Source organism: Alternaria alternata (assembly GCF_001642055.1).
Source record: "Alternaria alternata strain SRC1lrK2f unplaced genomic scaffold CC77scaffold_4, whole genome shotgun sequence".
Taxonomy (NCBI): domain Eukaryota; kingdom Fungi; phylum Ascomycota; class Dothideomycetes; order Pleosporales; family Pleosporaceae; genus Alternaria; species Alternaria alternata.
In genome coordinates this window covers 923,693-948,436 of record NW_017306193.1, presented here as the reverse complement: position 1 = coordinate 948,436, position 24,744 = coordinate 923,693, and the positions used below count along the sequence as shown (strand labels likewise).

The following is a 24,744-nucleotide window of genomic DNA, read 5'->3' as shown; positions in this document are numbered from 1 at the left end:
AGAGGTATTATAACCGAACTGCAATGCATTCCACTGATCAGTACTTGAGTCACATGAATATGGTTCGTTGCAGGATCAGTAGGTATTCTGTAATTGCTTTCGGCAGATTGATCGCGATGTCGGCATTGCCGCCTCCTGCTAAATATTGTTTATTACCACAGGTTGTGCAATGTTCAGGCTCTCTAGAGCAAGTAACATCGATACGATATAAGAGCTTGTCAGAGGCGTGCAGCAAAAGGACCAAGGACGACTCTCGAGTTTAGGGACCGCACTGAACAGCTTGTATATTTTCGTGTGGAATTTGCCATCACTAGCTCGATGCACAGATGCAGGAACCAAGTTCCGGCTCAGGGTTGTGCGTCTTACAGAAAACCCCGCGGTAAGACAAGGCCTCAGGATGGTTGGTGCAGCTATCCGCAAGAGCTTCCGATGGATTCAGGCGTAGTAACGTAGATTGACGGCGATGTAAAGCCAAACCTGCTGATGTAAAACTTGTTGCGCATCGCACAGGGTGTATTCGTTGTTGCAATGGAACAGATCTGCTGAAACCATCATCCACGGTACGAAAGTGCTGTTCACGACGCTAACTCACCATTAGCGTCATCACGTGAGCCAAACTATCTGTTCCAGCGTTACTTCGACGAGATCATCGTACGCATAGGCACACTCACGCAGAAGGCATGAGTGACAAGTATGTGATTCGCCACGTAACAGAACATTGTGCGTAACTAGGTTCCAGAACTGGTATGTGTTGCACATCCCTCGACAGGCCGCTTCGAGGGTGTTACCCGTCACGGAACCACTGACTGAACAGCCAGTTCTCATTCATGTTTTGGGCCTCTGCGCAATCCTTCTCTTTGTGTAGTAGATCTTCAGACCCCTATTGAAAGCCATTTTGCGTATGACTATGATGTTCGCAAAACCGAAATGCAACATGCAGCTGTATACCGAGGTTTTTGACGATACATCACGTGCAAGTCACACACAGTAGGAATGCACGATGAATCGCATACGACTAATAGCCGTTACAATTATGTATTACAAGTAAGCACTTCGGGTTGAAGTGTTACCGAGAGAGGAGATCGCTATACAGGCGACAGCAACCTCGAAGCGCCTGCAGAAGGATACGCTTGTATGCTGAACATATGGAGCTTTTTCTGAGCCCATGTGAAAAACTCCACGCAACGCCTCCAGTCGTAACCTCGTGAACGACACTGTACAAAAGGTATCATGTGCGTGTGAAACCAGAACCGTTACCCAAAAGCGTAGCAAAGTATCAAGGCAGTCAACACACAAGACCCAAAGAGGATCATACAAAAGGGCCTTTGGCCTAAGAAAAAGGAATAAACAGAAGAAGGGAAAGAAGCCTAGTCCCAGTTGACAAGGCTATTGCCGTTGTCTTGGTCGTTCGCGGACTGGTCATCGAAGGACTGTGTAAAATCACCGCCTTGGAAGTCGAAGAAGGCACTGTAGTCACCATTGCCAGGTGTCAAGAACGAATCGTTGGAGTAAAAACCATCGGATATAGCGCTCGGCATTGATAATGATGTGGTATCAGAGACGGGCTCAGTCTTCAGATTAAGGCCTGAGGATAGAGTCTGAGCGGAACCAGTAGCGTTCTCTGACATGCTTGCGCTGCTCGGTGTCCGTGTAACCTTGTTGGGGTTGTAGGTGTAGGTTGGAGCAAATGGCTGAGGAAGATTGTCGCTACCAGCCATGAAGATAGCAGTGCGAGGATCGTTCTGATCGAGGACGGAACCCAAGAACTGCTGTGACTCAGGTGGCATGGACAAGGTCAAAGGGTTTGAGTTAAGTGCTTGCGAACTGTATGGGTAGTTCGTTGGGCTGTAAGAATAGGAAGTAGGCGTGTTAGGGTCGCTTTGAGCAGTTGCAGCGTCATGGACTGAAGCCGCATTTGGCGAAGCAGTCTGTGGTGAAGATGACTGGCGATGTTGAAGCGAATGCGCAGTAGGCGAACGCGATAGCGAAGGGCGCGTTGGTCGCTCTACTGTTTGGTTTGATTGCTGGAAAGCTTGCGGTGGTAGAGACAGTCTTCGGTTGAGCTCGGTCTGTGGCGTCGTGGTACCTGCACTTGCCGGCTGAGCTGATGGATCAAAGTGCGATGCGCCGTGAGGCAGTTGAATCGAAAGAGCGCGCTGGTGAGACTGGGTCCGCTGAGGAATGTGGTACGGTGACTGACGGTAGCCCTGTTGTGGTTGAGTAGAAGTCGGGCTGAACGGCTGCGCTTGCTGGAAACTCTGAGGAGAAGCCGGTGTGAATTGTTGTGGTGGTAGCATGGAAGGGTTAAGCCAGTTGTTTGCCTGTGGAAGTGAAGCACCATTGGCTGGATACTGCTGACCAAACTGTGGGAACGCCGGGCCTTGATTTTGGTACTGCGACATGAACATGTTTCGGACACCGTGCTGTGTCGCAATGTAATCATGGAGCTTCTTGTTAAACATGACAGAGGTAGTGTGCAGATGCGCATTCAAGCGCTGGTACTGGGTGGGCAGATCATCGTCCTCCTCTTCGTACATCTCTTCATTGATGACATCCTGTTCAGTCACACGCAAAGCACGGCCAGTACGCTTCTTGTGAATCTCAGAAGCCCTGCGTGCCGACTCAATGCGAGCCTCTAGACTACGGTCGCTGCGGCGCGAGGCAGCAATGTAGGCACTAACGAACATTAGAATTGGTTACATGTAAACTGAATTGAGATAACAAACCGCTCCTGGTTCTCTTCATGAGTGCGCTCGGTCTTGACCGGTCTGGTCGAAGTAAAGGTTCGACGTTCAGCAGGCATGGTGAGGGTTCAGACGACAGATGGCAGATGAAGCGTGGTGGTGTGGCAAAGGTGTGTGGGTGGCGGCGGGGTAGCTGACAGATGGCGGAGTCAGCACAACAACAGATGCTGGATTGATACAGTTCGAGGGGTACGTCTAGCAACGACTTCGACTGTGAGGAATAATGGAAGAAAGAGAAAGTGCGAGGAGTGGGCGGGCAAAGTATGTAAACGGAGAGGGGAAAAGTGGCGACTGTCCACGCGGGTGCGGATGTGCTGGGCTGGGCGGAGCAGGCCTAAAGATGGGCCGAAAAACAACGGAGCTAGAAAGGCGCTCACGTACCGGCACGACAGGGTTTGGACAGGACGCAGCTCGATACAGATACGCGACGAGTGACGTGAGGCACAGTAGCAACGGCCAAAGTTGGCCGCGGAACCCAAAGAGGCAGAAGATTGGTGCGAAAGTGGGAACTGGCGCTGGGACGTCAGCGATCGAGGTGTGAGGGGCGTATGAGTGGTTCCGATGCGCACAAATCTCTGTTTGCGGGCCGGGGGAGGGTGAGCCAGGATAATCAGGTGGCGGAGCCTAGCGGGCGAAGACTTGGTATTTCGATGGCAGTAAACAGTTTGCGCATGGACGCTTGCAAAGCAGATCGATACTCGTCTGAGGGATTGACGAGGCTGCTAGGGGTGGTTGGTTGGTGGGTGGTGAAGCAGCAAGCAAGCGGATTAGGAGCAGTACGAGTGTGTTACGTCGAGGGCTTGCCTAGCATATGTTATAGCAGCAGTGGGAAGAAGCAATTGCAGTCTTCTGGAATTTGACCACACAATTCCTCCCAGACAGCGGCAGGGCAGCGTGCCAGAAGCTTGCAGTTCCCAGTCAGTCCCCGCAGCGCCTGGGGGACGGCTAGCAGCTGATGTAGCCAGTCAAGGGCAGCGGCAGAAAGCCCGGCGTGTTCTGGAGGCCAGTCGGCGATGTGTGTGGAGTAGGGGAAGAAGGTTCGCGGCTAGCTCTGTGCCAGGCTCAATGGCTGCAGATTACCCTCGGCACCCGCACGCCAGCGACAGGACAACACCACGCCCGTGGCTTGGCCCAGCGCTGGCGATCGAGCACGCTAGCATCTCTGTGGCACTTCCCGCCGATAAACGAGACGCGTCAACATCATATCACAGCTGGTTCCTGGGGGGTGTTGGCATGTCTGCCATCGCGATCGCATCTGGCATGTTGCTGGCGTTGTGGGCGGGGTCAAGCAGCCTCCGTTCCGGGTGGGCTGACTAACAGGCCCGCTCTGGCTCCGGCACCTTCTCCCACCTGCGCTGCAACGCGACGACGTTTACAGCGTGCCTGACTACCACCAACTACCATAGTAATAATCAATTTCTACTTTTGCTCCACTCCACCCACGCTCACCCAAACAAACGTGCGCCGGCTATTGTGACCAGCGCAATCGCGATCGCGCCCGCGCAGAGGCTTCCGCAAACTGCTCAACCAAACGCGAACGCACATGCTCACCTAAAGTGGCCCGCGCTATGGAGACGCAGCCGTCGGGTTGCCGTTGGCTCGTTCCCGTCTCCGTGGGCTTCCAGTCAGCGCCCACGGCTGATGCTGTAGCGAGTCTAATCCTGCGCCATCACGTCGTGCCTCATCATGCACCCCCAAACAATACCGAGTTTTGGCGACCCTCATCTGCAACTATGTGCAATGTCCAAAACGGCTGGTTTCACCGTGCTGCACAAATCTCATGACAGCCCATCGCCTGGGTCCAGGAACAAGGGGCTCCCTGATCCAAACAACAAAACCTGAGATACGCGACCGTCATATCGGGCATAGCTCCGATCTGATCGAACTTCCCACCCATTTTCGGAGCCCTGATGCGCCCTGAGAACTTTGCTGCCCACTGTCTAGGACGTGCGTGCCGATCGCTCGATAAAAACATGTCGCCGACTCCCTGGTCTACGACAATAATCACTGCTGGTCTACGACAATAATCACTGCTGGTCTCTCTGCCTACTACGCTTTCTGTACCAGCTACAGACCATGTGTCAGAAGAAGCGACGGCGCTCTGTCACTACCACGACCAGTGCAACGCTGTCGTTCCCCAGACTATTGGAAGTATGGGAAATTGAGTCCGATCGTCTGAATTGGACTATTTGTCACCATGGTATTTAACCTAGACCCGGCCGGCCGCCGACGTCACACGGCATGCCTCCTTCCTTCCATCGCTTCTGCCCCGCTGCGAGTGCCCACAGCCAGATCGCCGGGGTGCTAGTTTCGGCCTGTCATTGTATCAGCCAGTCAATTCCCGACAACCCCTGTTTTTTCACTTAGCTTCAGATCTCAAGATCTCATCTTAGATGAAATATCTCCGCCCGTCGTGCATTTAATCGGCTCTTTGTGCACCGAATGAGCAGGAATCATGCTGGAGAGTGTCCAACAAAGGCATCTAGACGCTCAACGTTGCCTTTCTCTCAGCTTGGCTCACTTCATTTAGCACGTCCAGCCGTCCTTGGGCTTGCTCGCCATCAAACACACTGAATTGCTTTCGTTCACTGCAGGGCTCTGAGTGACCATGGTTCTGGGAGCCCTTTGACTGCGGACATGTATGATCAACCAACTCCTTTTTCAACCAAACTTGCCACGTCCCATTTCCCTTGGGCTAATCTCATGCTTTGAGATCGTCGTCAAATGGCGCAGGTTCCACGTTGCTACGATAACTGGTACACAACGCTCCGCATCAACCTTAGGCAGAAGTGACGTCGCGTAGGATTGGCTTTGCGCCATCTTGTTCCCACATGTGAAGGAATCTGGAGCCGGCGCACAAGATTCTAGCCCAACGTACGTTTAGCTGCATGATCTTGCATCCGAGGCGGTTACGATAACCTTTGCGGCATCCTGAACACAATTCGTTCCATGGCGGCTTTTGCTCCCGCACCTCAAGCAGCCACTCAACTGCTAGGGTTCCTGAAACCCCTTCAATTTTTTCAGACTATCTGTGATTAACACTATTGGAATGAAGCAAGGCTGCAACACAATCTGACTGTCTAGTTCCATGCCGAGACGATGAACAACTTATACCAATGCGGCAAGTGGAGCGCCTACGCCACTCCGCAGCAGCCGTACCGGTTACCCTTTAATCTGCCTACTACTCCGCCGTTACGTTTTCCATGCCATCCACCACAATTGCGTGACGGTGGAACGGTCTTAGAATACAGCCTTGGAACATGGCTTTTCCAAAATCCCCAATAGATGAGCCTTCCGTCGTCTCAAATATACGGCCAACGGCTGGGCGTTGTGACGGGCAATTCAGTTTATTGCGGTCTGCAACGCCGCCAAATTTTTGTGGGCAGTACAATCTTTCTTCCTCAATTCGGAAGGTATGAATGTCCCATACCATTACCTCCAAATTACACAACGCCAGAATACCGAGATTCGTTGCCATGCCGCTCCGCGGGCCCTAACGCACGGCTGCCGGTTAGAACTCGCTTGCATGCACCTCTCAGCGGCGATCTGTCCCCTCTCCAATCAAACCTGCCCCTCAGAAACCCCTCTTCGAAGTTATCGTTCCTTCTTTTTCGTACCGTACGCGGTCTCGGGTTTCCGTAAAAGCTCAAGTCGACGTGGATGCGCTTAATCTGCCGCATTAGCTTGCCTTATGTGCGATGGGCCAGGGCTAGCTTGCAGCAAGCCCCTTGGAGATGACTGGCTGATAGCACATCGGAGAGAACTCCCACGAGCAGTCCGTACATTGGTTCCCTCAACCGTTTTGCTATACGGAGTGCTTGAACCGCCATTCATGACTGGGTTCGCAATCCTGCGAGATGCGTTCTGTGGAGTTCGCCACTGTTCATCCTGTGATCGGCAGCACAGCCCTGTTATCGGTTTTAGGAATCCTGTGCCTCCCGCAGAGGAACAATTATGTCCGAAAGTTCCAAGAGCGATCAACCTCGTATAGGCGGTCTGCACCACACGTCGTGTGTAAGCACCTGGGCATTCTTTAGCGAAACAAATGATGCGGTGAGGAGATCTCGATGCTGTACACTCATTCTAACTCAGACCCAGCTCTGCGTCGTCCTCAATCACTGTCTGATTGCGAAAGTCTTTTCCATGCGTTCAATTTGTAGTTTTCTGTCAAAAGTATCTCTTCCCGCACATCATTGCAAGCTGTTACCAGCGTCTCTATAGCAATGCATGATTACTCATGCAAGTAAGCAGACCGCTCCATGTGTGCGAGTGGTTAATCTTGGAGGGCCCAAAAGGGTCCAGCGGAACGTTGCTTCTTCCCTCCTTTGTACAACACCGCTTATACAGGCGCCTGTAACCCTAGGCCTTACAGTTTACAACAGCCACCAGCTCCGCTATGACACCGCCGCATCCAGGCCACCGGCTTGGCCTTTTACGTGGCCAATGGTCTTCACGAGCATATTCGCAGTACGGCATAAGCAAGCAGGCAGCGCATACAGCTCGTATCGGGCCGTGCAGCAAGCCCAGATTCCGACGTCCGGTTAGTAGGGACAACGCAGCAGCAGCTTACTTTTTGGCTTTTCGCGTCCGCAGAATCAAGAAATTGTAAAGTGTTTGGAATACCCGAGACGATGAGTAAATGACCAAGCAGAGCCACGCGATTTGCAGCCATGTTAGCGTTATCGCATCATATTGAGGCGGAGGAAATCTCCTGTGTAGCTAGCACCGACCGTGAAACTCGAGGCTAATCTACAGCATGGCGATAAACTTGCAGCGGCCCTCGAAGAAAACACAGGCTATTTTGGAGCGGTAGATGTTACTCCTGCGCGACAAGTGGCGATTAAGAACGGGTCCCCACACGTCCTGTCTCCAAGGCTGTCCTACACGGTCAGGTGGCTGCTTACTCGCACCTAACGCCACGGGCTCCTACTCCCTGGACTTGTTTTCAGATGGGTTGATCTAGCATATACATATACAAATAGCAAAAGAGCAGGATGTGAATCAGGTAGAGGTGAAGATTCCAATTGACCCTTAGCAGTATTGTACAGCTGTCTGAGGAAAGCCGAATCAGAATGTAGCCTTCACTACCATGTCCACGAAGTCTTGTAGTCAAGATGAGATGCAGTCCGCAGAGAGCCAGACTGGCTTGCTGTTCCATGACACTGGGCATTTAGGCGCGCTGTCTTCGAGATCTTTGCCTTGTGCCAACCAAGTGTAAAAAGCGGCGCGATGTAATTGTGGTAATATGTCAAATTTGCAAAGAAGCAGCTTCTCGAAGTGCTTTTGTAACCATCTGCGCATCTCGTCTTCCTGTGTTTTCTCTGGTTTCGTCTTCTATAGAGCAGTATATTGATACCTACAGATGCGATGGAGTGCCAGGTACCAGTAGTTTTCTGATCTCACTCTACCTATGCTTCTCAACTATCAATGCACGTAAACTCAATCTTCCTGTTCGTAGATTCTATGTAGTCAACCAGACTACCATAGGTTTTATTTAAGAGGTGGACAATGTTACTCGAAAACGGAAAGAGCAAACGCATCCTATGAAGAAGCTCGTATCTGACAATCGAGGTATACCTGGTTTGAACAAGCTCTTTCGTTCCTGCAACCTCAATGCCACCTGCCTACGTATCTACGTATGTCATCAACAGGCACCTTCCAACAGTCACGTTTCTAGCATATCTCCTGTCGTGCATGGTGCAATCTGGTGAGAAGGCTAGTCGCATTTGCATCACGGCACTAAGATTGTTAGTAAAAGTTCACAAAAGCTTGGAGCCCAAAGGAGACTGCGAAGGTATACCTGGGCAATCTCAGCGTCAGGCAGAGGTACAGGATACCATGTCGCCGGCCGGCTAGGTGCTGTATGGGCAGGTGGTGACACCAATGTCCCTTTCCTGGGTAACTGCAGAGCACAGCAAGGCACGCTCTCGCCCCACTCACAAGTGCGCCTTCACCTTCACTTTCGCTCCTGCCTGCCACGGAGCTAATTTCCTCCGTGACTGCAAACGCTGCCAGCACGTCATATAAACAACTTTTCTGAATTTCCGTGTCTTCTCTTCTTCACGATACTCATCAAACGCTCCATCATCTCTGCAGCTGCATCACTTCAAGTCAAATATACTTCAATTCAGCTCTACTCAGCTCCATCTCCACCCGAAATCGAATTACTGCTATCAACATGTTCGGCTACAAGCTCCTCGCTATTGCTGCACTGGTCTTGGCTGTCGTCGCTGCGGACTGTGAGTATTTGTTCCACACGTTTTACACCACACAAGTTGACAAACTTTCCAGCCGTCTGCGCGCCCGCTGCCACCATGACTGCTACCGTCACCATCACCGAGTGCATTCCGCAGCCTGGCAAGCCGTCGTATGCGCCACCTCCCGCTGAGTCGGTCGTCTCCTCCGCCCTGAGCAGTGGACTGTTTACTACCAGCGTTATCCTGCCTCCCCCCGGACATCCGATTCCCACTTCAGTTACTCCTCCTGCGTCTTCCACGCTCATTGCTCCCTCTGGTGAGACCTCTGGTGCTTCTGCCTCTTCGACTGCGTCGGTTACTACAACGGTGGTGGCTACATCATCCTCAGGTCGTCCTGGTGAGCCCGAGGCAAGCAGCACTTCTTCTCCCCCTGAGACTGCTGGCGCCGCTCTTGCAACACCTGCGGTCGGTATGGGCTCGCTCGTCGCCATGGGCGCCGCAGCGTTGGCAGTCATGGCCTGAGCCATTTGACATGTATTGGCCGTCTTTACGGGAATGGGGTATCATCCTTCGGCAAACTAGCTAGTTACCGCGTGATATAGCATCTTTATAGCTTTTCACAAGTCTAATACAAAAAGTGGCATGGTCTACAATGTTAGGGACTAGAGCACCTCACAACATTCATGAAGCTGTTCACGGCCCACAAACTCTGTGAATAACCACCAAGCTAATTATTCCCAATTCGTCTGAATCACCATCTCTAGCACTCCGCATGATACATTCAAAGGCTCGAAGCTCCCGTTTTGGTAAGTGCTGATATGAATATTGAGAGGGGTGTGTCGTGAAGGAGACGAGTTTCGCGACTAAGTTACAGCCTAGAACAGAGCATGTGTCCCATGACGAGCTGTTTGCTCATGTAAGAAGACAACCTTGATTTTGAATAGTCAGACAACAAGGATGCATGCGTATCAATTGAAATGTCTTTGTAAGATGCTCAAAGTCTCTCGCGCGAGGAAACTGTTCATGCCAATATCTATTCTCCGTGTTTCCCATTTAGTGACTGCTCAAGCAAGGCACTATCCCGCTTGTTTGTATCTCGTCCTCAGCTCATCAATCTCGCGCTGAAACTTCTCCATGTCGTCAAGGATATTACTCGAATCACTCCTCCCTTCGCCTTCCTTTCCACCGCTTATGTTCTCATCAAGACCTAGCCTTCTCTCGCTCTCCTCAATTGGCGAGTACAAAGCGTGTTCATTCTCGGTCTTCTCATCCACAGGTTCATACGTTCTTCTCAGCGAACTCTCGCTAGCTACACTCGATCGCCTCTGTTCTGTACTTGTGCGACGATACTCTGTGCTCGTTCTTCGACTTTCCGTAGGAGAGGAATAGGACACATGAGGCCTTTGCTGGTCAAGGCTTGAGCGATTTGACTGTCGACGTCTTGGTGGTGGCGGAGGTGGCGGCATATTGCTTCCTGTACTTTCTCCGGAGACATTGCGATGGGTGTTGCGATTAGATGATATAGATGAGGTGCGGTGCACACTAGGTGCAGGCGAAGAAGGTTGTGACTCTAGAGTGCTCCGACGAGACGACGGAGGCTCAGGAACAGATCTCGGCATTCGACCCGAGCTCGACCGCTGTGGTAACTCGGTACTGGAAGAGTTTGCGCTTGAGTTGCCTAGGTTCGCAAGCCGTGCGCCGTGCCGTGAGGGTGGAGGAGGGGGTGGTGATTTTGCTCCGAACAATGGGTCGAGGGTATTTGGACCCGGGCTCTGTGGGGCATCGACTGAATGTTGGGAGGATATAGTAAGGTTTGAACTGCTTCGAGATCTATTGCCTGTAGTTGTAGTCTTGAGCTGACTTTGTCTCCGAGATAACGGCACGGGCGGAGGTGTCTTCTTTTGTCGAGTTGAACTCTCTGACGGTGTTGAAGGCTGACTCGTTGTCGGTAGTATTGGTGGGGACTGTAGTGGTGTCGTATCCTGTGTGCTGATATGGAGGGACTGCGGCGCAGCAACCGGGGTTGGTGGGAGTGGCTTCTGCATATCTGAACTGTCGGTTCGTCTAATAGCTGGAGGAGAAGGTGCTTGTGCTGGTTCGGTAGCGGCAAAGCTTTCGAAAGACACTGTCTGTGGCTGTCTCGGCGCGACCAGCTTCCCGTGTCGATGCTTGGGTGCAGGTGGGGGCTTCTTTTTGCCCTTCTTCACTTCGGATACCAGCCCCATACTCTCGTCCTCGTCAGATCCAGCCATATCGACAGATGTACGCGGAGAATCTGCATGTGTCTCTTGCGGGGGCTCGAATAGCGACTGCCGCGAGATTGACGAGGTATCTGTGCTACTGCTAGTCTCGAACTGTGCGCCAGCAAGTGGTTGTGACACGCTTGTGGGCTGCGGAGGCGGACCGGATGGTCGCGGAGTTGGCTTTCCGGTCATGAGTAGGTTCTTGAAGCTCTCTACGTCTAAAGATGCCCTGCTGCTGCCCAACATTGGTCTTCCCGTATTCGTCCGCTCCTCGTCGTTCTCCCTTTCTTGCGGTTCTAGTGACGCCAGCGTTCTCGAAAACGGATTCGCCGGTACGTTGCTCGGCGGCGGGGTCGCTTGAGGGTGGTTCACGTATGGACTTGGACTTGGGGGCACGTCTGCTACTGCCATGGCGTCTTTCCCAATAACTTGAGCATTGGCTTCGCCTGCTGTGACTGAACTGTTGGCATAGCCAGCGGGTGTTACGGGGGGCGGGGGGCTCGCAGGAGGACCTTGGCTCGATCGCCTGTCTCTGAGCTCGCTCAGAGTCGCATGCTTGTCGTCAAACGAGTAGGGTGGGATTGTCGTAGTGGGAGAAAGTATGCGGACAGACTTCTTTGTCTTTGTCGGCGGAGGGGCGGCATCTTCGAGCACTGTAAGACAATTACTCCTTGAATGCCAGCAGACGCAGAAAGGCAAGGCGAGGGAATACCATGGTCGTTGTCCTCCCTACGCGCCTCAGACACACTGCTATCCGTGTTGATGAAGGAGGTCTGCGGGACGGCCGCGGGCTGACGAGGAGCTTGAGAAAGGCGGAAAGGGTTCCCGGACGACATGGCGGGCGTTAAAAACAATGCATTATTCTATTTACATGGAAGAAGCTTGGGTGAGGCGGTGAGATGGTGCAGCGCAAGAAATGCTGCTGCTGATGGTCGGCTCTGCGACTTGATCATCGCCGATATGCAGGTGCTGGCGATCCGGCGCGGGACAACGAACAGACCCCACCATCGTACCTCGTACGCATTGTTGCCTACCAATGGAGAACTCGGATATGCATGTGTCACAATCCTGCAGACGATATCTGTGTTTTACAGATGGGCCTTGTGCGATAACTGACTCGTATTGAAGAATGGGCTTGTTGTAAGAATTGACATCAGTCCAGTTCTCTGAAACCGCGGATCACCGCTAATGTGCAGTCATCTTCGCAGCGACCAAAGCTATCTACGTCTATCTCTATCTCTGCCTCCATAGTACGCTAGTCGACATACACATGCCATCCAGCCTGGCAGCCAAACCACTTTCGCGCCAAGTTACCTCCACTCTCTGTCGGTTGACTAAAAGCGACTTTGGCCTTGTCAACGTTTAGCCCATAGAGAAAGTCGGATCTTACGGAATCTAACAGTCTGGTAGCAATACCATTCTTTCTGTGCTGATTCGAAGTCCATATACGCGATATGCCCAGGGTCACTGGATCCGAGTCGGTGCTGATAGAAATAGAAGAGCTCTGCGACACGGCAGCATCTCCATCTTCCTGTTCGAGTGAAGTGGTGGAGTTCAAGACCCTGTAGGCTTCCCAAATACGCTCCGCCAGGCATGCTCCTACGCACTTGTTGCCTCGAATGTATAGATATATCTTGAATCGATCGACAAGGGGCACGTTTGCTTCACTCTTCACTGAGGACTGCTGTTTCGAACTCGCAGTTCTTCTTTCAGTCGCGTCTGCACAGGCTGTCCGGTTGGTCTGTCCCCAAAGCTCATCGTCTGATATTGGAACAGCTGCAAGCTCCGTATTCACGACCTTCAGCACGTCGCTGGCCCGGTTGCGCAGCGCCAGTGTATCCTTCCTTCCGACCACAGCAATAAAGCCCCCCTCACCACTCCATATCTGATTCTTCCTGAAGCGCTCAACGACTGGCTTGGTGAAGTCCACTCCACCAAGGTTCATCGCATGAAACTTCTTGTGTAGCGCCGCGTCCTCAGCATGCGACGGTATATATTGCATCCCACATGTCTTACACGTTTTCCGCGTCTCTGATGCCAAGTCTAACTGCATCTGCACCATCTGCTTCTTCTTAGGCGCAGGCTTCGGCGAGCTTTGCACATTGTGGCTCTGTTCTACAAGGGCTTCTTTGACGGGCGCTCTAGGCTTGAGTTGCTTCTTGAATATCGAGAAGACCGGCCGCCGTTTCTGAACAGGCGGCGGCGAGCTGCGTGGGACTGGGGATGACGGTGGACTAGACTGAGGCGGTTCGTCTGAGAAGACTGCGGGCGAATCTTTCGGGCTGGATGGAGGAGGGGTAGAGCTTCCACGTTCAAGAGACGACACGATGACCGTGGGAGCAGCATCGAGTGACGTTAAGGCTGTGGATTTGGTGTATTCGATAGTGGTCTCGACGCGTCTTCGTTTGGTACGCGGTTCCTCATCGTAGAGTTGGCGCTTTGTTTGTCGCGAGTAGGTTCTCACAACCTTCCTATAGCCTTGTTAGACGTGTAAAATATTCTCAATATTATGACTCACTTTGCTCCGAAAGACGACATGGAAGCACCGTTGCGATGTGAGGTAGGAATTCCGAGCGCTGGATAGCCCACGCGACAGACGCGTTTTAGCGCGCTGCGCTAATATCACCTCCACACGACGTCACCCCTCTTCTAGTCACATGTCCCCAACCCAACCTTGTAGGATTATGATCCAGCGTGCAGGTCATAACCATCAAGTCTTTCATTACCTGATGGTGATGACCACATCTTGGTCGTATTTGATGGTAATCAATGAGTGCAGCTATCTCAGGCCACCAGTTACCCCTCCTAACTGGGAAGGTGCGTCTGCCTCGCGTCGTTTAGCCTGATCCTGCGTCTTCGTATCCCAGCCATGAGTCAACGGCTGTGAAGAAGATAAACTGTTTAAGACTGCATACAAATTAAGCTCTCCTTGGCACCCTGGCTTCATTGCATCCTTCCTCTTTGACAGCATCCGTTTGTGTACTGCATTTCAGCCAACATGGCCGGACAATCGACACCAACACAGACGAGCGCATCAGTTCCATCACCCATAGTAACAACTACGCGTCTGATAATCCGTCCTATGCATCTTGAAGATGCCCCAAACACAAGTCTCCATGCAAATGACCCGCTGATCGCTCAATACATGAGGAACACCTTTCCCAACCCATATACACGTTCCAGTGCCGAGCAATGGATCAACATGAACCTCGTACTTCCATATCAACATCATTTCGTTATCTGTGAGCGGTCATCTCCAGATGTCGCTATTGGGGGTATCGGTTTGAAACTAGGCATGGATGTGTACGCGCATACTGCGGAAGTTGGTTTCTGGATTGGAAAGTCATTTTGGGGAAAGGGGTATATGACAGAAGCGCTGGAAGCCTTCACAACATGGTCGTTTGAGAGCTACGAGAACAATGGACAGCGATTGACGAAGCTTTACGCCGGCGTATTTTCTGGTAACGTGGGGAGCATGCGATGCTTTGAAAAGAATGGATATGCGCTCGAAGGTGTACTGAAGGGTCATATTGTGAAAAATGGTGAGGTCAAGGATGAGCACATGTTTGGGATGACAAAGTCCAATTGGGAGAGAAGGATGAATGAGAGCACTAAGACTTGAGAAGTTGTGATCTGCGGCACAAGGAGCGAACCAGAAAAATCTATTAGACTGTTTGTTTGGACGTTCAAGGCCCCGGCTGAGCGATATACGCCTGAAGCTGCATAAGTAGTATCTCAACTGGTACGTTGTGTCTTGCTGCCTTGATTACGACAGATCTCTCGCCAGCGTAATGACTGCCTTCTATCAATTCTTGCGCCTTGTTTTCTCCAAGCAAATCCGTCAAGCTGTAGACTGCAACCTTCTTCCCTCGCCAGACGGTGGTATGAAATTCAAGCTCTGGATACCGCACACGAGGTTTTAGATGAGAGACAACAGGGCCACTATACCAGTTCGGGGCTTTGTGGGTGACCTCTAGAGCAGCGTGAGGGTCGAGCTTCGCCTCGAAGCTCTTGGTAAAGTAGTTTGACCATTTTTCCAGTTCGGTCGTGATCCGATCTGCCTGGTCTTGCAAATCGTCCGCGCGAGTACGAAGCGATCGGAATATGATCACACAGGAAACGTCTTCTACGCCCTCAATGTCCTCAGTGCGAGGGCTTGCGACTGGAATCAAGCGGCCTCTGAAACCAAAATTCCAGCTGAGTTTGCTGACTGCTCTCTTGCGCATGACATCCAGTACGAAATCTGGCATGTCCTCTCTCCAGACCATCTTCCTCAAATTATGACCACCATACTTTTCGTTCATGCGTGCATAAAGAGCTCTCTCCCATGCCCTCCTTTTGCCCATGTATGCGGCGATCAGATGCCTCCCGAGAAAACGAAACGGAGGACCAAGATGCTTCTTATCTGTGGTAAGAGAGACAGGCAGGAGCCACGGGTCTTTCGTTGTGGGGTGGGGGCGGGCGTTGAGAGAGACCAAGAAAGCGGTGGGGAGTACGATTTGTACCGCGCGACAATGGCGAATAGGTGACGCCAACGCGTGGGCTGAACCGTCAGATACGTGTGTTGACTGAGTACAGGAATGTGCATACCGAATGGATTCATCCATAGCTTCTTCTGAAAAGGTGTAAATTCTGCAAATTTTGGGCGCTCTTTTGTTTGCTCGAAACGAGATCTTTCATCTACGACTAACGGATCGAGCAATGGCGACAACGGAAGTTCTTTGGCTGTTTCGTCCCTACGAAGGCGGAACGTCTGGTGGGCATCTTCTCGTGTAGGGCCGAGGTCGCGGCCCCTCAGGATGCGACCTGGGACGTGAGCGGAAGACTGGCGGCATTGAGCCCGCAAGGATAGTCTAATGGGGCTCAAGCATAGTTTCGGGCGACAAGTCCATCTGCCTGGCATCAGGCAAGAAAGATGGGCGACTGTGTGATTCGTATGAGGTAATGAGGCGGCATCGTGAAAGATTCCAAACCACTGCGTCGGACCCCCGGCTTGGCGCGCCATAGCTTCGTTCGTGTGGGGAGGAGGGAGCTACCCCAACATCACACATTATGGCTTCTCTTCTACGGCGGGCCACAAGGCCATCGACACTACAAAGCTTCTATAGAAATGGCACGCGATCCATGTCAAGCCAATTCGGCTTCCAACCGCAATGGACCCCACAGCAACAAGACCAACAGACACCACGAGCAATCTCGCTGCCCATACCCTACGTGACAGAGACCACTGTAAGCCCAACGACGCTGTTACTCGCTTCCTATCTGACTTCGTAGGGTGGAGGCTGGAAAACTTCTGATATCTTCTCGCGTCTGCTCCAAGAGCGAATCATCTGCCTGAATGGCGAGGTGGACGACTACATGTCCGCCAACGCCGTCGCACAACTCCTCTTCCTCGAAGCCGATAACCCCGAGAAGCCTATATCCATGTACATCAACTCGCCTGGTGGCAGCGTGAGTGCCGGTCTTGCCATCTACGATACCATGAACTACATCCGCTGCCCAGTCAGCACGATATGCATGGGCATTGCAGCCTCCATGGGGTCCTTGTTGCTCGCAGGCGGCGCAGAAGGCCAGCGATACATACTGCCACACGCAAGAGTCATGATACACCAGCCGAGTGGCGGATACCGCGGTAAGGCGAGCGACATTGCCGACCATGCCAAAGAGATCTTGAGAATTCGAGATAAATTGAACAAGATATACCAGTCGCATGTCACAAAGAAGAGGACATTGGAAGAGATCGAGAAGTACATGGAGCGTGATTATTTCATGGACGCGCAGGAGGCGGTAGATTTCGGTATTGTAGACAAGATACTGGAGAAGAGAGAGGCTCCATCCAAGGACGATGAGAAGAAGTAGGACTCTCGACTATTCAGCAGCACACACAAGATTATGACCTGAAATAACGGAAATCAGAATGTGCCTATGACCGATTTAATGCTCATTGTTTTTGCAGTAGCCTATTATCACCACATGCATCGAACCATGGAGATGCATACTTTCCGGCTCTGGAGAACCATCGACTATCCACTCCTAGGCAAACGATAGTATACAAAGAGGGCCTTTTCCTTCAGTTGTTCTCACACTAGACCGTACCCCCAAAGGAATTCGCTGTGATCCAAACGGAGATGCTAACAAAACACATGATAGTGTACATTCTCAGGATGAGCTTTGGCGTCACATAAATTTAAAAGGATGAATTTGCTCGTGGCAACGCTAGCTTGGCTTACTCGGTTGGCATGGCGTAAACAGAGTAATCACATATCACATATGAGCGCGAGCTGGGTCATCTAGTCTATTCAGTGCTTTTGCTTTTCCTAAGTATATGCATTACAAAACTCGGCGTATGACACGCAGTTTCTGTTCATGATTCGCCCACAACTATGTCAGAACAACAGATGCTAACATAAAACAAGATCCTACAATCGCTTCTGGTTAGGGTGGTCCTGAGTGCTGCGCCTCACCCCTGCATAACGGCTGGAGGACGCACTTCGGCCAGGGTCAGGAACTCTGAGGTCGCACAATCGTTTCGTGAACTTCTAACCAAGCCCCAAGTTCGATTTATTGTTTGCTGTGGTTACACACTCACGCGTACTCGATACACGGCTGAGACAATTGTGGTCCTGACGAAGTCGTAACTTTCGTACTGGGCTAAACCACTCAGGGGTTCGCATTATAAGATATAGCGAAAGAACAGTGACATTCATAGTCACGCAAGTATACTTCAAAGTTTTCACTAGCTTATCATGCCAGAGTTCGAATTCATGCCCGGCGATCCCAAGTATCCGACCGTCACCAGCATCTCGAATAAGCAAATTGATTTGATCAGTAATGCAAATCCTCAAGCCAAAGACAAACGAGTTTTTGATTGGGACATGCTGGTGTAAGTGTATCAACCTGAGGATCCTATCAATACTCATGGTCCGTAGCTTCGACAATTCTATAATATCTGTGCTCGTCGGGACAGGCAGTGGCAAAGCAGACTTTCGTGTGCATAAGACGCTCTTTACATCCAGATCCAAATTCTTCGAGCGCGCTACTAGCAACGACTCACAAGGGAAAGATGAATTGTTAGTAACGCTACTAGATGAAGATTCACAAACTTTTCGTCTATACCTCAACCTCGTATACGCAAATCAGCTGGTCACCAGAGGTCCAGAACAGTGGCCGAAGCTGTGTCAGCTATACGTGTTGGCGGAAAAACTACAAGATACCAAATCCAAGAACCAGATCGTTGAGGGAATGTACAGTTTCTTGAACGAGCTTCTCCTCAAACCCTGGTCACCTTCTACCAGATCGAAACATTATCTCCCTGCTGAAGCAACGGCAATGCTGTTCGAGGGTATGACCGAAAAAAGTCGGGTCAGGGCGCTCCTTGTGGATTTCTACGCAGACTTTGGTGACAAAATCTTGCTTCGGGAGGCGCAGGCAATATTGCCGGCCGATTTCATCTACGATGTTGCCGGCCGATTGTTGGAAAAGCGCGGTCATGTTATCTTTGGCTCACAAATCGTGCACCCTCCGTCTTACTACTACGAATTCAAGATTTCTTTGCCAGAGAATACTGGCACCGTCACCAAAGAAACAAAGGAAGCCTCGATAGACGAACGGAGCGACACGGTCAATGTTGCTAAAGCAGTGGAGAAGGACACTACAAAAACTGACGGAAATTTCAAAGCTACCAAGCCTGACCCGAAGCTTGGAAGTCTACTCGGGGCAGCTTCTCATGTGGGGACACCGGCTGCGGACAATGCACTACCGCTCCTCAAAGGGCTCGCAACGACAGTGAAATGACCACTGGACAGTGGTACGAAGACATCATTAGTAGTCGGACGTCGAAGTTATTAGATGACACAGATACAGTATTAATGACATGTTTTATGTAATTTCTTTGATGCAAATGAATTATTCGAAACCGTGAGAGCTGTGTGGCGCTTCGTAGCGTATGCCTGCGAGATAGCCATTTTCCTGTTCAAGCACTTTGAACACACTCGGCCAAGGCACTCCAGCCATCACTGCACCAAGGTGCTAACATAATTGCCCTTTGAGCATCTCCTACGTTGCCAGTACTGCCCATGGCACCTGCCAAACCAACAGCACTCAGCGTACCATTCGGTGGCGCGTTTCGCATCGCAGTTTCCTTCGCAAGTGTACTGGCAAAAATATCGCCTCCAGCAGCGTCAGCGAGCTCAGTCCAACCGGTGTGTTTCCAAGGCGCAAGCATGACACTGCGTCGGGCCTCATCCAGTTCTTGTTCCTCGCCACCCAAACTAACCGAGATGGCTTCAGCAACCTTCTCCACCCGGGCAAGCTGCTCGTCACTGAGCTCCTTGTTCGTGCGCAGTCGGTCCAGATCGTCTTTGATGGCTTCCATGGTTTCTAAATCATCATCAAGCACCGTCATGGCGCCGATGAGTGTCAACAAGCCCACATGACCTTCATGCTTCTCTATGGCGGTAAAGAGTTGGTCACGAGCCACTTGCTTCTCGGTCTCTCCACCCTTTGCCCAGAGTACTTCAGCGAGGATGCAAATAATGTCTGGGTTGGCTCCGGTTGCCTCAAGCGACGTTCTGAAATATGGTATGGCGGCATCGAAGGAGCCGCTGAAGTAGTGTGCTAGACCAGTTGTAAGACGAGCTGATAGCTTAGTCTTTGTGATCTGCTCCTTGGACAATGCAGACTGTTCCGCGTCGCTTTCTAGCTCCGAGAGCAGGTCTAGTACTGTCTCAGCTTCTTCCACGGCTGGACCATAAGACCTAACGGCGAGGAGGTTGCGAGACAGGTCCGTCTTGGCTTGTGCAACACGAGCCAGTGATTTCAGCGATTCTGACTTCTCATACTCTTGCTCGACAGTCTCGTTTACAGCTTGCAGAGCAGCCACTGCTGCATCGTAATTGCCGACACGCTCTAGGAACAGTGCAGCTAGGTGCTTATGTGGGATATCGTAAGGCACTTGTATGTTGAGCTGTTGGAGCGCAAATAGAGGTTGTATAAGGTTCGTGATGTTGCTGGATGACGAAGGCGAAGACACTAGGAAGTCGAAAGCTGAGACGGCATACTGCCGTTTCGTTAAGAGCAATGATGATTCCGAGAGCTCGAATGCGTGGGTAAAATGGGAGAGCGCCTCGTTGGAGTCCCCGGTAAGCAATGCAATGATTCCTTCGCCTACCCAAGCCAACGAGTAGTCAGGATCTTGTGATTGCGCTCGTGAGAAGGCGGTGTGTGCAAGCTCGTGATCATTCTGTAAAAGGTAAAGCGCTCCAAGATTCGTCCAGGTGTGCACACTACGCTCGTTGAGATGCAAGGAGCGAACAAAAGCATGTTGAGCGACCTTGGGGCTCAGTGTTGTTGTAATGACACCAAGCGAGTTCCAGAACTCCGAATTCCCAGCTTCAAGTTCGATAGCGCGTTTGAAACACTTCATGGCTGCTCGGAGGTAGGTTGTTAATTTGAAACCTTCAGTGCCTTCCTGCTCTAAGCAGACATGCGCTCTGTACTCAGTCCAACCTAGGTTATACCACGCCACAGCTTGTGCGTGTATGTCGTGCGCACAGCTGGATATTGCTCGCTTTTGTGCAAGTATCGAGGCTTTGAGCACTTTTGCGAGAGTAGTGTGTTCGTCTGTAGAAAGTGCAGTCAAAGCATCCTGTCCGAGCCCATCAATATCCTTGTGCTCGTCGAAATCGATCTTCATATCCGACTTGCTGCGCAGAACCTTCTCGATCAACTCTACAGGGAACTGCTTGAGCTTTTCCTGGACCCAAGTGAACAGACTGCATGCATCGCCAACAGCTTTCCAAAGGTTAAAAGCATCCGGTTTGTACTCGGTTATCGTCAGCGCAACCTCGATACCCCGGGTAGCGCTGTCGGCAGCCTCTCCGAAAAAGCCTGTCTCAACGCAATGCCAGCCCTTCTCTACAAGCGTCTGTAGGAGTGCTATTGAGACGCCGAACTCTTTCGGGCGAGATGCTAGTACTGCTTCGTACCCTGCAAGAGCTTCGTCAAACTCACTCAGCTCTCGGTTGACGTTGGCAAGCATGTACTTGGTAAACCATCCCTCTTCATCGGATCTCTTCAACACAACGCCATCTGTGGGATTTTCTGCATAATTGAACGCGCGTGATGCTGAGTTGTATCGTCCAGAATTATGATAACTCTCGCCGAGGCCGACATAGGAGTAGTAGTCATCCGGGCTAATGCGCAGTGCTGATAAGAACGATACGACGCTCTTTTGGTATTCCTGTTTGTTCATCTGCACGACACCCAATGCGGAAAAGGGCCAGCTGACACCTTTTCGTTTTGAGCCTGGGGTTTGGCGTGCTTTACCAGAGTCTACAACTCGCTGAGAAACAACCTCAACAATGTCCCACTCGCCTTGGTTGGCAAAAAGGCGTGCTAAGCGCTCGGCTGCGACAACTTCAGAGGGCGATAGCTCGAAGGCCTTTTGAAAGCACTGTCGCGCTCTTTTGCGGTCTTTGTTATAATCCTGGTAGAAGATGCCGAGCAGAGTGTATGCTGGAGCATAATTTGGGTTTGCCTTGATCGCCGCAAGTAGCTTCGCATACGTTCTTTGGCGGTCCTTCCTCGCAGCCTTTGACGGGTCGAGCTCCCATAAACAGACACCTATCCTATAAAGCGTCTGTGCGCGGAGCTCACGGCCTCGTTGCTTGGAGGCATCGAGCTGTGGGTATTCGAGATATCCTTGGAGTCGTTCTAATCCAGTCTTGTAGTCGCCTGCAAGTGCTTGACACCAGGCTGACTCTGCACCTATGCGGCCGTTTGAGGGATCTTGCTGTAACGCCTTTTCAAGGAACTGGAAAGCTTGCTCGTATTCCTCCTCTTCTTCCAAGACCAGTCCGATGCCGATGAGTGCAGAGGTGAATTGTGGTTTGCGCTTCAAGATGGACTCGAAGATACCTTTGGCCTCCAGATGGTTCCTTGGGGCCTGATAATAGACCAACGCAGTAGCAAGTGTACTACTCAAAGCGTCGCGCGTCCTTTGAAATGACAAATCGGTTCTTTTTGCCTCAGCAGCCGCGTACTTCAAGCCTTTTCTTGTCGTTTCGACCGCGCTTTCGTACTCCTCTAAGGACAGGTAGTAGTCTCCGAGCAAGCAGTGCGCCAATGGTGACCTCGCAGCCTCACCAATCCCTTCCGTCATCAACACCAAGCAGTCCTCTTGTGATACGGGCACATCTTGAGTAAGAGCTACCCCTCCCTCACTCAGGTCAGGTCCTTCTCTTGAGTCGCCCTCTTCCGTTAGCGGATATTTCGATATGCCGCTGCTCAGCCAGCCAGTGATGACTTTAGATAGGCCCTCATCGGGGAAGAGCTCGACGAATTGCCGCAATGTCGATATGTCGAGATCTAGGAGGTCGTGCGCACTGTCCGCGTGTGACGCCATGACAGCAACCCGAATATTTTACCCAGCCAATGAAAGGTAGAACGCTGACAGATGCTTCAACGAAAGGAAGTGGAATTATCAAAAGCGCCTGGAAGAGCAGGCGGCGAAAAGTCGTGGCTGATGAATTGCAGAAGGGTCGAGGTTGGTGTTTGTCGTTTGGTAAGGCTGAAGACCAGGATCGACGCTAGCATGCCGTGCGTCATTGCTTGCTCTTTCGACGCTGCAAGCCCCACCAAAGCTTCCACAGTTCAATTCACTCCTTATGGGTCTTTCATAACACGAATAACGCCGTACGGACGGCCATATTCCTACCCTCATTACCTGAAATAACACTATGTCTACAAAAACCGCTCTCAAGGCCGCAAAGGCTGCTATTGGCGCAAAGGATTGGGAGGAAGCAAAGAACCAAGCGGAGGCAGTGTTGGAGCAGGATGCCCAGAACTACTTTGCCTATTTGTTCCTTGGGCGCGCGAACGACGGCTTGAGCAGGTTTGAGGAAGCAGCGAAGGCCTATTATGACGCGACCAAGATCAAGCCCGACGATGCGCAGGCATGGCTAGGACTGAGGGGCATGTACGAGGGCCTCAAGGGCGCAAAGGTTGATGAGAACACTGATGTTGGCCTGGAGTTGGCACAAATCTACATGAACCTGTATGCGGTGCAGATGCTGGAGATGAGGACGAATTGCTGACCAGAGTAGCGACGACGCGTACAAGTCCCAATCAGCCATCGATAAGCTCGTCGATCATGCCCGCGCACATGGCACCAAGACTCAATATGCACGTGCGCTTAGCACACAACTACCATCCTCGCCCGTCTATTCGTACCTTGAAGGTCGCCTGCCCGACCCCTCCAAAACCTATACGCGTATCGCCGAGATCCACGAGACACAGGAGGCTTCCACAATCAAGCGCCTCATAGAAGAGAGGCGACTCCGCATCGGCGCGACGCTAGAAAATACTACCTCTTCTGTGAAGAATGAGATATATGCTGCTAGTCCACTAGAAGGCATATACGAGGAGATCATCAACTGGACGAGAGACGACGAGCTCAGGCGCGAATACGAAGAGAAGCTACTAGCTAGAGCGTACGATACCTTGATGGTGCTGCCATCGGGAGAGAAAGCAGACAAGAGAGAGAAAGTCATGAAGCTGGCACACGACATGGTCGTTATCAAGCATCCGAATCTACTGGCTTGGACAATCGAATTGGAATGGCGGAGCGGCATGGAAGTTGAGGCGTATTAGATGTCTTCACAAGATTCGGCATAGCAAGGCGTTTGGTGCATGGACAGGACCGGACTTAGGCGCCTCTACATGATTACACATATTTCCATTAAGATAATCTTCTTACGAATCAATCCCAAAAGTCAAACACCAAACGCCGCCTATGCTTGCCTCTTTCTCTACGCGTTTGCAGCCCCAGCGACCCTTCTTCGCTCTTCTACACTGAACAGACTTTCGCCTTGCTTGAGCGCATGAATGAGCATCGGCACGCTACTCGCCTTGAAGTCTTGCGCTTCACGCACTTTGTCAAGATCATCGGCGAACTCGGCTGCGACTTTGCGTAGATAGATAGCGCTGAAGTCCTCTTGCGCCTGTTTGCTGACCTTTGACGCTGCTTTTGTTTGCGGTGCAGGAGCTGGCGCATCCATCATGACAACATCTCCATCTGGCTGAGCATCCGGTGCACTGGCAGTTTGAGACTTCTTCTTCTTCTCTTTCTTCTCTTTCTTCTCTTTCTTGGCGGGTGTTGGTGCCGGTGAAGGCTCCTTTTTCAAGTTAGCTCAGACAAATTCTATTCGACGCGACTGTGGTACCTTGGCCTCTTCTTCTACCATAGCCACTTTTTGGCTCCTTGGGCTTGAGACATCGCTGTCACTTTCGCTCGATGATGAGACTGCTCAGTTGTTAGCACATGCCTCGCCGTCTGTTGCATACGCTTGTCGCACCTTCGGTCCTCGTCCTTCTCTTCTTTGATCTCTTCTTCTTCTCGACAACGTTTGCTCCTCTTTGCGCCGCCATTTCTGTTGTGCTGAATGGAGTTGGAAAAAGTTCGAGACGTGAATGATTGTTATCGATAAGGCACGTGCGCCGCTAAATTCAGGGTCTGCCCTTTTCTCAGTGCTGGGGTCTCTCTTGGCTCATGGATGCCTT

The 24,744-nt window shown here is 51.5% G+C and overlaps 12 protein-coding genes across 12 annotated transcripts; 6 read left to right on the top strand and 6 right to left on the bottom strand.

Moving 5' to 3' along the window:
* Positions 1 to 19: 19 nt before the first annotated feature.
* CC77DRAFT_1017560 (hypothetical protein) lies at positions 20 to 539 on the top strand. Its single transcript, XM_018524428.1, has one exon. It carries the CDS (start codon positions 24 to 26, stop codon positions 261 to 263), a length of 240 nt encoding a protein of 79 aa, XP_018389360.1. The 5' UTR covers positions 20 to 23; the 3' UTR covers positions 264 to 539.
* A 342-nt stretch (positions 540 to 881) lies between these two features.
* Positions 882 to 3,191, bottom strand: CC77DRAFT_1017559 (hypothetical protein). The gene is made up of 2 exons (XM_018524427.1): positions 2,727 to 3,191; positions 882 to 2,676 (listed from the first exon to the last, which is right to left on the bottom strand). The coding sequence occupies exons 1-2, from the start codon at positions 2,801 to 2,803 to the stop codon at positions 1,368 to 1,370; spliced, it is 1,386 nt and encodes a 461-aa protein (XP_018389359.1). The 5' UTR covers positions 2,804 to 3,191; the 3' UTR covers positions 882 to 1,367.
* Positions 3,192 to 6,751: 3,560 nt separating this feature from the next.
* On the bottom strand, positions 6,752 to 7,904 carry CC77DRAFT_1017557 (hypothetical protein). The gene has a single exon (XM_018524426.1). It carries the CDS (start codon positions 7,414 to 7,416, stop codon positions 7,195 to 7,197), a length of 222 nt encoding a protein of 73 aa, XP_018389358.1. The 5' UTR covers positions 7,417 to 7,904; the 3' UTR covers positions 6,752 to 7,194.
* Positions 7,905 to 8,922: 1,018 nt separating this feature from the next.
* Positions 8,923 to 9,463, top strand: CC77DRAFT_1006144 (hypothetical protein; the record flags this gene model as incomplete). The annotated part of the gene is made up of 2 exons (XM_018523396.1): positions 8,923 to 8,983; positions 9,036 to 9,463. The coding sequence occupies 2 exons, from the start codon at positions 8,923 to 8,925 to the stop codon at positions 9,461 to 9,463; spliced, it is 489 nt and encodes a 162-aa protein (XP_018389357.1).
* Positions 9,464 to 10,017: 554 nt separating this feature from the next.
* Positions 10,018 to 13,722, bottom strand: CC77DRAFT_1006143 (hypothetical protein; the record flags this gene model as incomplete). The annotated part of the gene is made up of 4 exons (XM_018523395.1): positions 10,018 to 11,837; positions 12,056 to 12,252; positions 12,453 to 13,655; positions 13,703 to 13,722. 4 exons carry the CDS (start codon positions 13,720 to 13,722, stop codon positions 10,018 to 10,020), a joined length of 3,240 nt encoding a protein of 1,079 aa, XP_018389356.1.
* A 136-nt stretch (positions 13,723 to 13,858) lies between these two features.
* CC77DRAFT_1047714 (acyl-CoA N-acyltransferase) lies at positions 13,859 to 15,108 on the top strand. The gene has a single exon (XM_018527502.1). It carries the CDS (start codon positions 14,183 to 14,185, stop codon positions 14,804 to 14,806), a length of 624 nt encoding a protein of 207 aa, XP_018389355.1. The 5' UTR covers positions 13,859 to 14,182; the 3' UTR covers positions 14,807 to 15,108.
* On the bottom strand, positions 14,871 to 16,087 carry CC77DRAFT_928653 (hypothetical protein; the record flags this gene model as incomplete). The annotated part of the gene is made up of 2 exons (XM_018534070.1): positions 14,871 to 15,727; positions 15,775 to 16,087. 2 exons carry the CDS (start codon positions 16,085 to 16,087, stop codon positions 14,871 to 14,873), a joined length of 1,170 nt encoding a protein of 389 aa, XP_018389354.1.
* A 196-nt stretch (positions 16,088 to 16,283) lies between these two features.
* CC77DRAFT_956786 (ATP-dependent clp protease-like protein proteolytic subunit) lies at positions 16,284 to 17,490 on the top strand. The gene is made up of 2 exons (XM_018535518.1): positions 16,284 to 16,413; positions 16,459 to 17,490. The coding sequence occupies exons 1-2, from the start codon at positions 16,309 to 16,311 to the stop codon at positions 17,041 to 17,043; spliced, it is 690 nt and encodes a 229-aa protein (XP_018389353.1). The 5' UTR covers positions 16,284 to 16,308; the 3' UTR covers positions 17,044 to 17,490.
* A 458-nt stretch (positions 17,491 to 17,948) lies between these two features.
* Positions 17,949 to 19,048, top strand: CC77DRAFT_1092098 (hypothetical protein; the record flags this gene model as incomplete). The annotated part of the gene is made up of 2 exons (XM_018529617.1): positions 17,949 to 18,067; positions 18,114 to 19,048. 2 exons carry the CDS (start codon positions 17,949 to 17,951, stop codon positions 18,976 to 18,978), a joined length of 984 nt encoding a protein of 327 aa, XP_018389352.1. The 3' UTR covers positions 18,979 to 19,048.
* Positions 19,049 to 19,156: 108 nt separating this feature from the next.
* On the bottom strand, positions 19,157 to 22,588 carry CC77DRAFT_1047710 (TPR-like protein; the record flags this gene model as incomplete). Its single annotated transcript, XM_018527501.1, has 1 exon — positions 19,157 to 22,588. One exon carries the CDS (start codon positions 22,586 to 22,588, stop codon positions 19,157 to 19,159), a length of 3,432 nt encoding a protein of 1,143 aa, XP_018389351.1.
* Positions 22,589 to 22,922: 334 nt separating this feature from the next.
* CC77DRAFT_1006137 (hypothetical protein) lies at positions 22,923 to 23,835 on the top strand (the record flags this gene model as incomplete). Its single annotated transcript, XM_018523394.1, has 2 exons — positions 22,923 to 23,239; positions 23,289 to 23,835. The coding sequence occupies 2 exons, from the start codon at positions 22,923 to 22,925 to the stop codon at positions 23,833 to 23,835; spliced, it is 864 nt and encodes a 287-aa protein (XP_018389350.1).
* Positions 23,809 to 24,718, bottom strand: CC77DRAFT_1017552 (hypothetical protein). The gene is made up of 3 exons (XM_018524425.1): positions 24,540 to 24,718; positions 24,408 to 24,487; positions 23,809 to 24,359 (listed from the first exon to the last, which is right to left on the bottom strand). The coding sequence occupies exons 1-3, from the start codon at positions 24,610 to 24,612 to the stop codon at positions 23,994 to 23,996; spliced, it is 519 nt and encodes a 172-aa protein (XP_018389349.1). The 5' UTR covers positions 24,613 to 24,718; the 3' UTR covers positions 23,809 to 23,993.
* Positions 24,719 to 24,744: the final 26 nt, after the last annotated feature.

Excerpts from the sequence above, each read along its gene's own strand:
- CC77DRAFT_1017560 (XM_018524428.1), top strand. The coding sequence starts at position 24 with ATGCATTCCACTGATCAGTACTTGAGTCACATGAATATGGTTCGTTGC.
- CC77DRAFT_1017559 (XM_018524427.1), bottom strand. The coding sequence starts at position 2,803 with ATGCCTGCTGAACGTCGAACCTTTACTTCGACCAGACCGGTCAAGACC. Across the intron at positions 2,677-2,726 it reads CATGAAGAGAACCAGGAGCG|TGCCTACATTGCTGCCTCGC; the intron begins GTTTGTTATCTC and ends AATGTTCGTTAG.
- CC77DRAFT_1017557 (XM_018524426.1), bottom strand. The coding sequence starts at position 7,416 with ATGGCTGCAAATCGCGTGGCTCTGCTTGGTCATTTACTCATCGTCTCG.
- CC77DRAFT_1047714 (XM_018527502.1), top strand. The coding sequence starts at position 14,183 with ATGGCCGGACAATCGACACCAACACAGACGAGCGCATCAGTTCCATCA.
- CC77DRAFT_956786 (XM_018535518.1), top strand. The coding sequence starts at position 16,309 with ATGTCAAGCCAATTCGGCTTCCAACCGCAATGGACCCCACAGCAACAA. Across the intron at positions 16,414-16,458 it reads CCTACGTGACAGAGACCACT|GGTGGAGGCTGGAAAACTTC; the intron begins GTAAGCCCAACG and ends CTGACTTCGTAG.
- CC77DRAFT_1017552 (XM_018524425.1), bottom strand. The coding sequence starts at position 24,612 with ATGGCGGCGCAAAGAGGAGCAAACGTTGTCGAGAAGAAGAAGAGATCA. Across the intron at positions 24,488-24,539 it reads GAGAAGGACGAGGACCGAAG|TCTCATCATCGAGCGAAAGT; the intron begins GTGCGACAAGCG and ends ACAACTGAGCAG. Across the intron at positions 24,360-24,407 it reads TGGTAGAAGAAGAGGCCAAG|GAGCCTTCACCGGCACCAAC; the intron begins GTACCACAGTCG and ends AACTTGAAAAAG.